The sequence below is a fragment of the Cupressus sempervirens genome, chromosome 3, assembly GCF_028749045.1.
Source record: "Cupressus sempervirens isolate cs-2001-9-10 chromosome 3, ASM2874904v1, whole genome shotgun sequence".
Classification (NCBI taxonomy): domain Eukaryota; kingdom Viridiplantae; phylum Streptophyta; class Pinopsida; order Cupressales; family Cupressaceae; genus Cupressus; species Cupressus sempervirens.
In genome coordinates, this window is record NC_143120.1 from 578,552,184 (window position 1) to 578,568,669 (window position 16,486).

The 16,486-nt window shown below is 36.6% G+C and overlaps 1 protein-coding gene across 4 annotated transcripts in view; it reads right to left on the reverse strand.

Moving 5' to 3' along the window:
* The window catches only part of LOC149567746 (binding protein), a 113,530-nt gene that overhangs the window by 16,048 nt on the left and 80,996 nt on the right, over positions 1-16,486 (reverse strand). For 2 of the 4 annotated variants that reach the window (XM_089821007.1, XM_089821006.1), the window contains exons 30-31: positions 10,239-10,304; positions 9,977-10,158 (exon numbers count right to left, since the gene is read on the reverse strand). In XM_089821007.1, the coding sequence (XP_089677133.1) occupies positions 9,977-10,158; positions 10,239-10,304 (248 nt within the window). Of the gene's footprint in view, positions 1-9,976; positions 10,162-10,238; positions 10,305-16,486 lie in introns of all 4 variants that reach the window. The other 2 variants (XM_089821005.1, XM_089821004.1) reach the window with 1 other exon arrangement.

Consider the following 16,486-nt stretch of genomic DNA (forward strand, 5'->3'; position numbering starts at 1 on the left):
GCATTCGGCATGAGAATGTGACATTTTGTACCCACTTTAAATTTATATATATCTAAACTTTGCTTGTTTCTTTTGTGTTCTCTTTAATTAACTCATTAGATACATTTTCTCATGATAATTTGTAAAAGAATGTATTATTAAGTAAATTTAAGTTGCTTTTTAGGTTCATGAGTTTTTTAAAAGCTGGCCCAATTTTATGGAGTTTTTTTGGGGGCACCTTGGCAAGTTTTTGCCAAGTGAGAGTTTACCATCTATAGAAAATATCACACAGGTACATGAATTCTCTCCAACAAATATTTGCAATATAACCCAATAATATGCAAGTTGTCTCAAAAACAGATTTAACTAATTGATAAACCTAATATTTGGAAGTATTGTGAATTACCTTATCGATATCTTCAACAAACATGAGCCCAGGATAGAACTTTCACCACCATAGCTAGTCTTCTTCAAAATGAATTTTGTCCTCAAAAAGATTGAGATGAATATCCAAAACACTTTGTTTTCTTAATTAGAAATTATAATCTTCATCATACCATAATGAGCTCTAACTAGCCTTTTTATAAACTCAAAGCTCCACACTCTTATTAGGTTGTACAATGATGCAATCTTTTTAAATTTAATTTCAAATGCATCTTATGTCTCCCTAGGCACCCAAAAGGAAATCACTTTATAGAGTTCATCCCACAGTGTGATGGTTATGTTATGGCATTATTGATATTGCCACAAGCTTTGTTTCATAAGTGTTCAACCCTCTATGCCAAACCTCAATGGTTGGTGTGCTTGTGGGCTCTATAAATTGTTGGGTCACCATGCTCGTGGGTCTTAGCTCTTGCTGCCTTGATGTTGGCATGAGGTCCCTCTATTGTTACCTCACATAGCTATAAGCTAGACTGAAAACCTACTTTCATCAATCAATCTAAATTAAATAACATAAGTTGAAAATTATTTCACAATGGACGACTCAAAGGACCCTGCTTGCCACTGTAAAACATGTACAACAATATGGTAGGCGAATGGACAAAATGATGCAGCGAAATAACTAAAAGCCTTTCCGGCCACATTAAGGGGTATTGCCATTGATTGGTATACGGATTTGGCGGCAGGAAAGAAAAACACATGGAATAACATCTGCACAGCCTTCAAGGAAGAATTCAAAATCCTCAAAGATGACGATGAAATAGTAACGAAGGTCTACAACACAAGACAAGGGAAGAGTGAATCTGTAAAGGCCTATAGCAGAAGAATGAAAGAGCTGATAGGAAAACTAGATAACAAGCTGGCAGATGGACTAAAGAAACAATGGTTCATTGAAGGATTGACACCATCTCTCAGGAGAAAGATGAAGATAGTCCCACCGTCGACCTTTGCAGATGCATGTACTCGCGCCATGGGCATAGAAAGTGAAACCTCCAAGGCAAGAAGGCATGGAAGCTTCAGTGACAGTTCCGAAGAGAGCAAAGAAGAATCCAAAACTATTCAAACCTTAAGAAAAGATCTGAGACGATTGATGAAGGAAGTCGCAAGGAGCGAAGAAGAAAAGAAAGGGAGAGAACTCTGGTTTACCGACTGTGAAAAGGAAGGCCATACAAATGGATCTTGCTCAAAAAAGGCATTTTACGAGATTTGTCAGGTAATGGGGCACACAATTAAAGACTGTCCTTGCAATTTAAAAATCACGGAGCGCTCAAGTATTTCTAACACAAGGGGAACAATCCACACCACCCTCCACTCCTCAAAAGAATAAAAATAGGGAAGCCTCGCCAGGAGGATAGAGAAACAATACGAGAGGAAGTAACAACAGTGATAATAGCAATAACAACACACCTCGGCGTCCACTTCAGTATGATTCCAAAGGGAGACCAATGATCCAGTGTAGGAGATGCAATGAATGGGGACACTTGGCATGAGATTGCCAAAGTGGAGGAGGACAAAATGGAGGGATGCTCTATAAATGGTGTGGGCCAAGCAATCATGAAGATGCAAGTTGCTCGAGACAGAAGGGAGTGAATATGTTAGACATTGAAGATGTAGAAGACGAAATTCTTGTGGTCACCAGGATACAAGCCAGAAAATTAACCTACCTAGATGCTAGTACGGAGACGGAAAGATTTCATGAAGCAAAGAAAGAAATTCAAGATAGCATGGGGGAGCGAGGAAAGACAACGTTGGATAAACCTACTTCCAGTAAGGGTATAACGAATATTGTAAGGCAAGTGCTGGAAACTACTATCCTAGTAAAAATAGGTGATCTATTAGAAACATTACCCCAATTGCAAGTGGCACTAACATAGGGGACAAAACCGAAAGAGACAACTCCAAAGAAAGAGAAGGAAGAAGAAGTACATACAGAAGACAATACATTGTTCATAATAGGGATGGGGAGAACACTAGCGGTAGTAGAGATGGAGATACTAGGGTGCAAACTCTCAAATACTATTCTAGATGGAGGTTCCAGTGCAAATGTCTTATCAGAAGATACATGAAAGGAATTAGGGAAAACCTACTCTTCGGCCCCTGACCTTTCAACTAGTAGGAGCGGACCAACATGGAATCAAGAGTATAGGAACGCTCATGGGACAAAAAAGTCATCGTCGGTACGCAACAATTTTTTATTGATTTTGTGGTTATCCCTTTAGAAAAGAAAGGGTACGATATTTTATTAGGCAGAGGATGGTTGTTGGCAGCAAAAGCTACTCATAATTGGAAGCGAAACACTCTATCTATTGAGTCAGAAGGAAGAAAGTACATCATAAACCTCAAGAACCAATCAGTCAGTCATAACTTGGCATCAAACTTCAAAGGAGAAGACTATGGAGGGATGGAACCAAATGAGGAAGAAGTGTTCAAATGGGGAATGCTCAGCCAACGACACAAGTTCCCTTAATGGATTATTCCACTGGCAAATGGAAGACTATGAAGTTTTCCATGCAGAATGTAATATGTTGCAAATAAAAGAATCTTAGTCGGAAGGAAGGTACCCGGAGGAGTACACGGAGTATAAAGAGAATGGGGCAATAAAGTTATCTACTTTAGATAATAAACCTATCAGAGACCTAGTAAATGGGTCTAAGTTAGAGGCATATGAGAAAAGAAATAAATTGGCAAGCAGCTATTTTATAAGTACGAATGAGGACCAAGTACGAGAAGTAAAAAGTGAAAGTGACAAAGGAGAAAAAAACAAACCAAGTCCTTATAAAGAGACGGAGTCACAAAACATCACCATACTTGATAGAGAAGTAAAGGAAGAAGCAATTGAGAAAGCAGTCATACGAACATTCGTACAAAAGCAAAGGGTGGACAAACAAGGAGATTTCCAAAGAATAACTGTATGAAAGAACAGGGTACATAAGAAAGTGTCTGTATGGCAGACATCCGTACGGCAGGCATATGTACGGTAGCAAGCATCAGGTGGTAACTCCGTATGGCAGACACAAGCCTCTCTGCAAGGACATGAGGAATCCATGCGAGAGGTAGAAAAAACCATACCGCAAGCATCCACGGTCGTACTACAAGCATATGCATCTGTACTAGTACGAGAGAAATCTATATGGGAGGCAAGCACAAACATCCGTACAAGTACAAAAGAAATCTGTACAAGAGGACAAAGTGCAGAGGAGTTAGTAGAAACATCCATACAAGGGGATTTCATATGTGAGGAGTCTATACAGAATTTCCTACTACAGAATCCCATACGGCAGCCACCCATATGACAGTCATCCATACGACAAGTATCCGTACGACAGGCAACGGTACGGTAGGTAGTAGTACATCAAGCAATAGTACGACAAGAAACAATACATGAAGCATTCGTATGAGTGGCACATAATGGAGTAAGTACGGCTTCCGTATGAGAGGCAAAGGAGGAAAGGTCAATACAAGAAGGCGAAGCATCTGTACACATACTACAACAGCAACCGTCCGTACAGGAGGCATTGAAAGGAAGAACAAGCATACTTATCAGTTCCAAGATAGGAGGAAGCTCAGGGTCGTACGGTGGCTTTCTAGATACATGCCTGGTCCGTACCACATTGCCATATGTGGAAGAAGTTTGTTACAAGCAGTCACATCACAGGATCGGTTGGTACAGGTGGCACATACAAGTAGTTAAAGAAGAAGCAATAAGGGAGATGGCACTGAAAGAAAAGGAAGAGATAAGTGAGATGGCAAAGGGCAACAAAAGCATTGGCATGTTATGGCTGCCACCTCTCATCAATGGGAAGCAAAAAAAGTGGCCATGGAGGAAGCCTAGAAGATAGAGAAAGCAGATCCAAGCACAGGGATGTCCTCCCATTCCTCTTCTTGAAGTCAAAGTTCTTTTTTTGTTGTTTTCATGTTCAGCAGTCGTCTGGAAAATGGCTTCTTTTTTTTGAGGGGGATAGATGTGGTTGGAATAAAGTAACTATTATGTTTAGTTTTTGTTAAGCTAGTCGGGCTGGGTAGTTAGGTGGTGAGGAAATGCGTCGGTTGGTTTCCAACTAGCTGACCCTTCTAGAAATATCTGCAACATTGGTATTGTACTATTGTTGATTTTTGGTATTAATAAAGAAATCATTTCCTTGCCTACTGGTACTGTGGAATGAATGGTATGTGTTGGGTTTTAATTCATATGTATCAATTGAACTATTTCATGTGGTTAGCATATCTCTATATTTGTGAAACTTGAGTGATATTTCCCCTCTACAAATAGCATGATTCAATTCATTTGAATTTGTTACAGAATATTTGTCTCTACAATACTCAGTTTTCCTCCCATAAATGTTTCCATTGCCCAACCCTAGCAAGGATAATCACAGCACAACTCAATGCATCGACTCCTTTGAAATGGCATCAACTCAGGATATAACTATGCATCAACTCCTTTATTTTGACATCAACGCAAGATAATAATGCATCGACTACTTTGAAACTACACTACTCAAGAAAGTATTACATTGATTCATTTGGAAAACTGACTCCCAACATTTTCCACTCCAATACAGACATGACTAAAACCAGCCATATTAGCTGAAGAGCATATACAGAATAATGATTCCCCTTCTTGAATTAAAGGTGTTACTGAATCTGCAGAATAAAGATAGTCCCCCTTCTTTTAATCCAAGGCTTCACACAGCCACCCCACCGACACCTCAAACATGCACCACTAATATGAGGATTAAATAATGAATTTATTCCCCTAAAAGGAAATACCATGTATTAACGAGGAATTTGGAGCATATATGTCATGAAACCATACATAAATTTGTTGATACAAACCTGAAGCTGCCAATTGATAAGCATTTCATTCCTCTGGTGCCACATTACAATCGGATAATTTTATAAAATATATATTTAACCATTACTGCCATCATTCCCTGTAACTTTTGAGTAATCCTCCAAAATTTATGATCTCGATCATCAACCTTAGACAACAATGACAAAATATTCAACATGAACAACTAGAAGGGTTTCGGTGTTCTAATAAAAAATCGAATTGTGTAGAGAAAGCTCTTTAGAAATTAAAACAGGCTCCAGGATAATGACATTCCAGATTGAATAGGGATCTACAATAGCAGGATTTCAAAAAAGGTAGTGCATACAACAATCTGTATAAAATCAAAAAGTGATGAATTGCTGATTGTTGTGGTGTATGTTGATGTTATTATATTTGGAGGAAGCAACTGGGCAATGTGTAAGCAGTTTCGGAATGCAGTGCACAAGCAATTTGAGATGTCAATACTTGGTGAATTATTATTCTTTCTTGATTTGCAGATCTCTCAATCAGAAAGCAGTATATTTTTTTCTAAAACCAAATATATAAAGGAAATGTTGGATAACCTTAAGATGGAGGTGCACAAACCAAGTAAACTTGTGATTACTGGGTCTCAGTCGAGAAGGCAATGATTTTTCTCCAACAAATCAGACCCTATAGAGGTGAATGATTGTTAGTTTTCTGTATGTGACTGCATCCAGACTACATGTCATGCAAGTGGTTGGCATGGTTTCAGTTCTTGACAGCATTTAAAGAACCTCATGTAAAGGCAGTTAATAGAAAAAAATTTGGCACACAAAAGAAGCAATACATTATGCTTTGGGGTATCCCAGGAAGTAGACATCCAATCTGACAACATAAACTGATGCAGATTGGGACAGACACCAGAAGAGTACAAATGGAGGACCAGTATTTCTTGCTAACAGTCTTGTGTCATGGTCAATCCAAAAGAAAGACTCAGTGACACTGTCTATGCAGAAGCAACTTCCTGTTGCACTTACGTGTTATAGATGAGGCAGGTTTTAAAGTAGAGATGAAGATAGAATTTGATGAACCCATTTCAATTATATGTGACAACAAAAGTGCAATAAATATTTCAAAGTTCTGTTAATGCATTCAAGAACAAAATATATTGCAATTAAGTATAATTTTCTGAGTAAAAAACTTGCCAACAAGGAAATATATGGAGAACATGGTAAGACTACGGAAAAGATTGATAATATTTTACAAAACCTCTGCATACAGAGACTTCTGAACAGAAGTTGTGAATTGTTGTTTCCTCTTGACACGAGAAAGTACAAATTGAGGAGTATTGACTAACTGCCACAAGCAGAGCTTGGTAGACTTGCAAAGTGTTTTAGAACATGCTACAGTAGAAATAAAGAAATTGGACAGACTGATCAGGTATGTATGGGGTAGTCCATCTCAGAGAATGGAATCAAAAAGTTAAGTTGACCTTTTCCATTAATGTCAAAGGGCGAAGTCAAACTCAAAACACTTAAATGCTCATAAGCTTCAGGTGTATGAGTTGTATTCCATAGGGGGTCTGTTGATCCTAGTATACTAGATATGTCTTAATGTGCTAACAATGTTTTTCTGTTTTCCATCAATGAAATAAGGGGAGATTGTTGAACATTTGTCGCCATTCATGTCAAAGGAGTGATGTCAAAAGAATGCCAAAGAGATGTTGGTAGGCTCTGGTCATTGACGTTAAGGAATCCAAAAAAATGCAAATTATTTGTCGTGTCATATCAGACCTTTTTGATTAAATTTTGAGTTGCGGAAGTACAGTGGCTAGCTATGATGAGGTAATCAGTTCGGATGTATCTGTACTATCATCATGTATCTATTCCAGTCAGTAGATATGATTTCAAAATGTGATCCAGATGTGAAAGGGCAAGTTACCTGGATAATGAGCTTGTGCCACTGAATTGTTATGATCTACATTCCTTCATGGATCAGAGTTATAATCTGCAGTTTGTAAGGAGAGAATTTCTACATCATCATAGTCCAGAGTTTTAGGAGTTGATATTTACCAAACAAAATGTTTATAGTGACAAAAGGGTCATTATGCTAGTTAATCAGGTGGGTTGTTGTTCCAATTTGATGTGGCAAACTCTTGTAGCGTGTTCTCACCAAAGGTAGCATGTGCTCATCAATAGTAGTGTGTAGATGACCATTTGGAACAATCAGGGCTACACTGGGACTGCATAGTGTTCTTTTTTTCCAAAGTACTCTGTGGGCTATTAGACATGGCCAGTTACGCATTTCATTAAGGTTAATAATTGTGGCCAGCGGCAGATTATTAATCCTATTCTATGCTGACATGTGAATGTAATTGTAATTGTAGTGCATATATATTGTAATCTAGAATCTATCCCACAATGTTGGAGAGCTACAAAATGTACATGAATGTAATTATTTGGTATGTGTTAATGATTAAAAAGTACTAAGATTCATGCATATCTGAGGTGTATTCCAATCATTGTAGAGTTTCTTCAGATCGTATGCAGTGTGCAAGAGAACTTTAATGGTTGATCAAATCAAGTGCAAGCTAAGCATTCAGATTGAAGGTCAATGCATATCTTTTTTATTGGTGAGATTGAAGTCATAGTTTCCCAGTTGATGCTCAGATTGGTGTCTCCAGTAGGTTGATTTGTACAAATACAATGAAGGATTGGTGTCTCTAGTAGGATGGTTTGTAAAAATACAATAAAGAATTGGTAGTCTCCAGTAAGTTGGTGTCTGCAACTACAATAAAGGATTGGTGTTAGGTTGGTGTCTACAAATACAATAAAGCATTGATGTCTCCAGTAGGTTGTTATCTGCATAAACAATAAGGGATTGATGATAAGTTGGCTGGTGCCTACTAAGTGTAACTGATTCATTAATTTGTGAGGCTGAATCTGGGCAGTAGAACCAACAGCTACTTTCAGCATGGTTTTTCTTATCATGGGTTTCCACATATATCTGGTGCTTTTTGTGTGGATGTGTGTTTTGTACATCATTTTCTATAATAGTAAGGAAATTTGTAATTGTCGTTTCAAGGTTTTAAGGTTCAACTTCTTAAATGAAGAAGTTATTGATGGTAAGTTGGTAACTAATGTTTAATCAAGTTGAAATTGGTATATACTGATAAAATCATAGAAGTCATTATTTCTGTATCCTAGAGGCGTGAAAAGGAAATAAGTATTCCCTATCAGTGGCAAACTCTCAACCACATAAAACCAAATTTTATTTAGAAAAAGCTAACATAAAGGCAAACTGAGTGCAAATGTCAGAAAATTTACAAAGATCAAATCCATGCAGGTAGATCAGATCTGCATTTACACAAGTTAATGATGCCCATTAATAAGTCTCCAAATCCCGAGGCATTAGTTCAGTCATTCTTGGTTTTCCTAAATAATGACAAATGATCTTCAACCATCTGTCACAGCATATCTTCATGAGGTTTCCTACTAAATATCATTTTTTGATATATAATTCCTGCATTTGTTTTGGCACTTCATATAGCTACTAACACTAGGTTTCCCACTAAATACCTTTGTTATAAGTATCTAATTCCTGTACTTTTTAGCACATCAAAGAGCTACTAGCACTGGATATTTAATTTCTGGGATAATTATCTGATTATTATTGTTTAATTTATTTAGCCTAGAGCTTTATCTGAATACATCTTCATTTTCCATTTCAAACTTTTAACATTTTGAATCTCTACATTTTAATTAATATAAATTGATATAGATAAAATGAAATTGTAGCTTTATAACATTCGAAATTAGGTAAACTTTTTATATTACTAGTAGTGAACAAATTTGTTATAAATTTCTTCTTTGCCACACTTCAGCACAAGTGCAAACCTTATTACATAGCCTTTAAGGCATGAGGAGAAATTGTTCCCATTGCTTCATTAACATATACTAAACAAACAGATTCAATAGAGAGTTACTTCATTAACATATAAAAATCTGATAAAAGACTGCATTGGACATTATGCACAAAAGGAAGGTCTCAGTAGAAGACTAAGATTGCCCATTCATCTTTCTTACAAACATAATACAGGTTGAAAAGCCTCAAGCCTAATCTTACAATTTCTTTAGTGAGCGATTGGAGATAGATAGCAAGTTAACCATTTAAGCGCCAAAGGTGATCTCGCTCGAAGACTCAAATTGGCCATTCATCTTTCCTTATGAAAATAGTATTGGTTGATATGCCTCAACTTTGATTCTCCCATTTCTAAAGAAACTAAGGATAGACATCAAACTAACTGTATGACAACCTCTTGTCTGCACGCATCTTCACTGGAGTCCTTAAGTCTAATATAAGAGACCTCCACACCACAACCGAAGCTAAATGCCCTCTTCTTAATCTCCAATACTTTAAAAATTCAATGTTCACATGGAATAACACTACTTGGAGGCCGAGTAACAAATCTAGTAAAAAAGAATCCTGAATCATCCATTTAGTGTATACTAACAATACCTCTTGTTTCGCCCAAAACTATCATAGGAAATGTGATGAAAAGAGCTAGATGCTTTCTAGGAAGTATATGATGTTTCTTGAACAAGGCAGCAAAAACAATAGTAACTACTAAGGAGCGAAAAAGTTAATCACTTGAAACTGGTTTAGAAAAACCATTACACTCCCATATAATCCTCAATCAAAAAATTAAATTTGACAATGTACCAAATGTCAAACATATTGGCCTTATCGAACAAGATATACCTGACATTCTTTTTCTCCTTTTGCCACCAGATGGTTGATCTTTTACATCCATGGACACAAAAGGTTCTCCAACCCTTACTATAGATGTATCAAGCTCCATGTCTTTAGGAGATACACCATTGTCATTAGGCTTATAATGAGATTTGGATGTACCTTTCTTTGTAGACTTGGGAACAGAACCTCTGCTGCAACACAGGAAAAAAACCATAAGGAAAACAATAAATGTATATCAAACTCATAACCACATGTGTGCATTTATTACCTTTTATTAGTAGAGACAGCCTTATTTTCTTTTGTAGCATGCATTTGTGTTCTTTCCTTCACTGGCCTGCTCTCGTGCAAAGGCAAGATAAATTGGTAAAAAAGAAAGGAAGAATGACATTAATTTTCAAATTTTAAAGGCTACACATCCACTTGCAGATCAAATTGCAAAATGCTTTCATTTTCCTATTTGTTTTTATTTTAAAGACACTAGAATATAATCACAGTAAATTGGACTCTAATCTTAAACATTAGAAGTTTTATCCAATGAAAAGTTAATGTAACAAAGCTTGTAGCAGAACATCACACTTAATGCTTCTGACCATAAGCTTCACATATATATTTCCTCCACTTAGAAGAATCAAAGGGACTTCTAATCTCCAGGAAACAGAAATAAGACTGAAGCTTCAATCTCAAAAAAAAACTGAAATTTGTCAGTTAACAATCATATATAAGAAGTCATTCCCTGTCAAATTCAAAAGATCTAAAACTAACAACGCATATCTTGATCTGTTCAGAGCCTGGTACTCGTACATCATAAGCCAAAGGTTTTATGTCCTTTCCTTTTGAATATAATACATGAAGTCAAAAAGAGATGCTCAAAATATTCATTTGCCTTTGTCAGCCAACTCTCCATGCCTTCAGCTTTGGTAATTTTATAATCTACTTGTAACTTGGGATATACAAACAAATGCACATCATAACAAAGGAATTAGGCCAAAAATACAATTGAGTACAAGAAACTAGATGATCCTATGCAGAAAGACCATGGGAAACCACCAGATTTGCACTTGAGGATAAGTTTTAAGACATTCCCAATTCAAATAAAATGCATCCTTGTGTGATATGACCTTAAATCCCATAAGGAATTTATCCTCCCTGGCACTGCTTCAATGGCATGAGTGATAGCAGAGAGCTACATTGCATGCCCTAATTAATGCAATCATTACTCATCTGCCAGGGAATGCTTAGAGGTTGAAATTAACAAAGAAGAGTATCTGTTTACAATGAAACAAACCTTATGACTTACAGATAGAAGATAATGGTACTTGAAAATAAACATAGAAGATAATGGTACTTGAAAATAAACTGACTTCACAAAGTCTACATAGAAACAACATTTGAAATTCTAGAAACTGGGATCAGAATTTGCCATCTTTTTGGTACTTCTAAATTCCTTGTTCTCACTTCACCAACATGACAAGCATTCATATTGATTGATCGGAAAAGCAACCATTCACATGAGTACAAAAATCTAAAAACATACAGAAATTATAAAGCAGACAAAAGATGGCTAATTTTAATAGGCTTATATGAATTGTAAGAGAAAACGATTTTGGAAGCAATATGAACCAGATAAATGCTACATAAAATTGTAGTTAAGTATTCAGCTGCTTGGAACAGAAACAAATGTACTTGTACTTGATGGTTGGGCATGATTTTACTTTTAGAAAATGATTTATTTACTAAATATGCTTCTACTTCATATATAATAAAGCATTCCATGCACCAATCTTTTAAAAGGCAGAGCAACTGCCACTATTACTAACCAGATTCAAGTCCTGCTAAGGATGTGAAGTTTTACTTTGGCCATCATATTTCAAATTGATTGTAATGTTTCCCATTTTTAGCAGGCGCCTGCAGCTGGCTTAGTCAATTCATCATCGCGAGCCTCGTGAGTTGACAATGGGATTTGAGGGTCTCAGTTGTGGACTCGCAATTTTAGTTAGTCTATTTCAGGCAGTTGTTATATTTGGCAGTGCAGTTGGTGGCGCTGGCAATTTGGTCATCATCTGCATTGGATTGAGCTTTTTAAGTGAGGAGTTCAAATTTATTATTTAATTAATGAAGCTTCATTATTATAATGGCACGTTATGATATTTAATTTTATAAAATAGAGTTATGTAGATGAAATTTCTTAAGGGAAAAGAGTGAAAAAGAAGATAAGTGCTATTTGGGTGTTATAAATATGAGCCCATTGTGAGAGAAAGGGATCCAATTGTCTATTTTATTTTATTTGTCTTTGTGAAGGTTTCTGAGTTTGTGATTTTTCCATTCCATAGCTGAGGTATAGTGGAATCGGATTTCTGCAGTATTGAGATTTGTTGTTGTCTTCCTGAAGCTGTGCTTACTGTCATTCGGAGATATCATTGGTTGCTGAAACTTATTGCTCTCATATCTGCTAATTGAGGGCATCTCATATTGAATTTAATTTGGCATAGCTGAGCGTCTGAAATTACCAGCTTCAGCGAAAGATTTATATGCTTACAGACACCAATATTCCTTTCCATTCTGGGCGTCTCTGTTCTGCAAATTAGTGCCATTGGGACTGATTATTGGATGTTGGAAGTTGTAATTACTAAAGTGTTTTAGAGTGAATAATATAAATCTGCCTAAATCTGGACGCCGGTTTTCTTGCTGTTGGCATGAGTTCTATCTTGCATATGACCCTGCGATCGGGTGTCTAAACTCTATCTTGAGTGCTTGGGAAAATCACTGCTGTGGCATCATTGTTTATGTTCATAGGCATTGCTTCAGGTCTGCAACCTGGGCATGATTACTAGTGTTTAGACAATACATGGGAGTCTACTGTTGAGTTTCATGCTTGCACATTACTGCCCAGTTTTGGAGGAATTGTATGGATGGGGTTGCTTTGACTCGTGTTGCTGTTCCTACCTTGCCCGCCTCTTTGGTGTGAAGACTACCTTGGTGGCTGCATTCATCTCATATGACTAGAAGTTATCAGGTTCTCATTAATTTTTGAAAGCCATTTGTAATGTTGCAGCATAGCTATTGATATATTAATTGCCGAAATTTCTGAGTTTAACAATTGTAGACTGGGACCCTCTGCAAGTCACCAGGCTCATTAATATAATTCGAGAAACATCTATTTGTAACTAGGTGCAAGAAAATTCATTAAATTTGTATGCTAGGATTGAAAATGGAATTTGCTCGTCTGATTCAATTGATACATTCAGTCTGCTCTTAGTTATGTAAGTGGTGACTTCATTATCTTTTGGGAAAAAGCATAGCTACATTTCCAGAATTAAATTTTGAAGTTCAGATCCTGCTTGCAAAGTGTTTGACTAAATGTCAAATAACTAAATTGTTAAGTGAATTGGTGTTGCCAAGGCTGTAACCGATTGGGGTTATTACATTGATCTGCATGAGTCTTATGGTTCTTGACTTGTCATGGGTTAAACAAGCTTTGAAAACTCGCAGGCCGAATTAGGCTTGGTGGGTTTTCATGACCCAGTCATGGGCCCATGACCCACATGACTCGCAGAGCCCGCAGGTCATGCCATGACCTGCCAGATCCGTGGCTCATGAACCACCCCCAGACAGCCATGGGTTGCTACTTAAAATAACGAAAAAACAAACTTTTTCCTTACTTTTTTTTGGATATAGCTTCTAATTTTCCCTAAAAGGATTTCTAATTGCTTGTATGAGAAGAAGAGAGAAAGTGAGAGAGAGGAAGAAAAACAAGAAGCCATATGCTTGCAACCAGCAGTGAAGAAAAGCATAAAGGAGACCACAAATCACATTGGGGAGGCCCTAGATTTGCATTGAGAGCATCAAGGAGTCCATAACAAGACTTCTCAACTCATATGAAAGAGGTATGTGTTAAATTATGTAGCTTTTGTTGGTTTTATTTTGTATGTTTATGGATTTTCCATTTTTTTTTTTTTTTAAAACTTTCGAACTGTTGAATGTTTTCTATTAAGAATATAAATTGCATACTTCAATGAGAGAAGTAGAACAATAGAAAACCCTTTAAAAAATTTAAGAAAAAATGTGAACACGTATTTTGCTGATTTTTCTAAAATAAAATGCACAAATTTGTAATTGTGTCTTATTGCGGCAGCCTTCAAGTTTTGAAAACATTAATTCTGCCTACTGCGTCCAAAGTGTGAACCTTGGAAATTTTCTGAAGAGTTTTCTAGTAGACAAAAAAAACCAAACAAAAAGCATGTTTTGTAAAGAAATTTATCATGGTGGCATCAATAGGTTTAAATACCATATTGTCGGCATACCTGGCAATGATGCTGACCCATGTTTATTGCCAACTCCTGAGGCAATGTGTTTATGTTATGGCCAGTTAAAAAACATGCAGAAGATAAGGAAACCAAAAAGAGATAAATGATATTGGCTCCCATTCATTTGCATTGCATCGGAATTCGCATCTACATTTGAAGGCTGCATTGGAGAGGGTTCTTCCATGCCTCCCTTTCATCCTAGCACTACTACTTCTATTGTTGCTCCTTCTATTGGCACTATCACCATTGGCCCTAGACTGAAAAAGTCGAAGTTGGAAAGTTACTTTGTGTGCCACGCATTACTGCTATTGCACAACCCTCGCTTGAGAGCATGGATTGGAACAAGGAGGTCCATGATTTTGTATGAAAACAAATCTGCAAGTTTTGGTACTTTCGCAACATTCCATTTGTTGCAGCCAAGTAATTCTTTTTAGAATGATTATTTTACATTTAAAATTAAATTTTAAAATTTATTGCTTGAACTTCAATTTTTCTTTGTCTAATGATTAATTGTAATCTATTTGTGGCAAGTCTCCTTATTGGAAAGGCATGATAGATGCTGTAACCATTTGTAGAGTAGGCTTTAAAGCCCATATCAATCCTGAGTTGAGTGGCCCACTCTTGATAGAAACGGTTAATGATATGAAAGTTGAGCTAAAAGACCACAAACACTCTTGGAGACAAAAAAGTTGAACCATCATGATAGACGGTTGGACGGATAAGAGGAATTAAAAACTCCTAAATTTTCTTATTTCTAGCAAAGGTGATTAATCATTCCACTTCCCTAAATGTAGTGAATAATTTGATTTATATTTTGCTTCCTCATTGATCCACGATAATTGATAATTATTTTGCTTTATTTTCACAATACACCATGTTCTTGAAGGCTATTGATGTGTCCTCAAAGGTGAATAATGTCACATACTTATGTGAGGTTACTAAGGAAGTTATACATGAAGTCGTGGAAGAAAATGTAGTGCAGGTGGTTACTTATAATGCAGCAAGTTATGTTATTGCAAGTAAGCTTTTAACTTTTTAAGTTTTGAAGTTTTGATTAAGAGGCATCTATGAAATTATTTAAGATTTTCTTAACACATCTAAATTTCTAGTTAATTTAAAATTGTTAGAGGTATACTATTGATGGAGAGTCACCCAAAAAAAATTTAGTCTCCACGTGTGGCCCACTACCTTGTCATCATATTAGAGGATATAAGTAAGTTTGAATGGGTCAAATCACATGTTGATAAGGTCAAAACATTTGCAAGTTTATCTACAATCATGCATTGGTCCTTAGCATGATGAGGCAATATACAGGGCAAAAGGAGTGTGCCCGTCCTCGTATCATGAGATTTGACTCGAATTTCCTCACACTAAAATCCTCGTTGGAATCAAAGAAAGGTTTGAGTCATTTGTCCACTGGTGAGGAGTGGACTGCCTCATTTCATGCTACGACCACTATACGGATGGATGTGATAGCTTATATTTTTTATGAGCCAACTTTTTGGACCCCTTGTGCAAAGATCATTAAGGTAAAAAATATTTTGGCTTTATTTGCAACTTCACAATTTTTCTGATTTTAAATTTTAATGCACACTTTTGACTTAAATGTCTTTTTTAACGTTATATGAAGGTCCCTGAGCCCTCATAGTTCTCCCACAGGTTGTTGATGCAGAGAAGCCCTCTATAGGCTACATATATGAGGGCATGGATAAAACCAAGGAGACCATTAGATCTAGGTACATAGGAGTTGAGGATAAGTATGGCCCCATTTTGGGGATCATTGATAGGGATGGCAAAAACAGCTTCATAGATCCATGCAGCAGCTTATTTCCTCAATCAATCATTTTGGTTCCTTGGTAACATCAAGGTAGATGAGGAGGTTCTGAGAGGCTTATACGTAGAGATGCAAAAGATGACTAGCATATCTACATTGCACAAGATAGATGCATATAATAATGAACAAGGGGTGATTTTTACAAGCAAGATGTGCAAAGACACTCGGACAGAATCGGAGCAGGGTAGAAATATATGTTAAACTTAATATTCTTAAGTTTATGGCTTATGCATTTTGATTTTATAATCTATCCTTAATGTTGGAAATGAGATTGATTTCTTTTCTTTTCCTTATTTCAGATAGATGGTGGCAAATGTCTGGGCCTACAACCCTAGACCTTCAAAACTTTGTCGTCCATGTTTTGAGTCAGTCATGCAG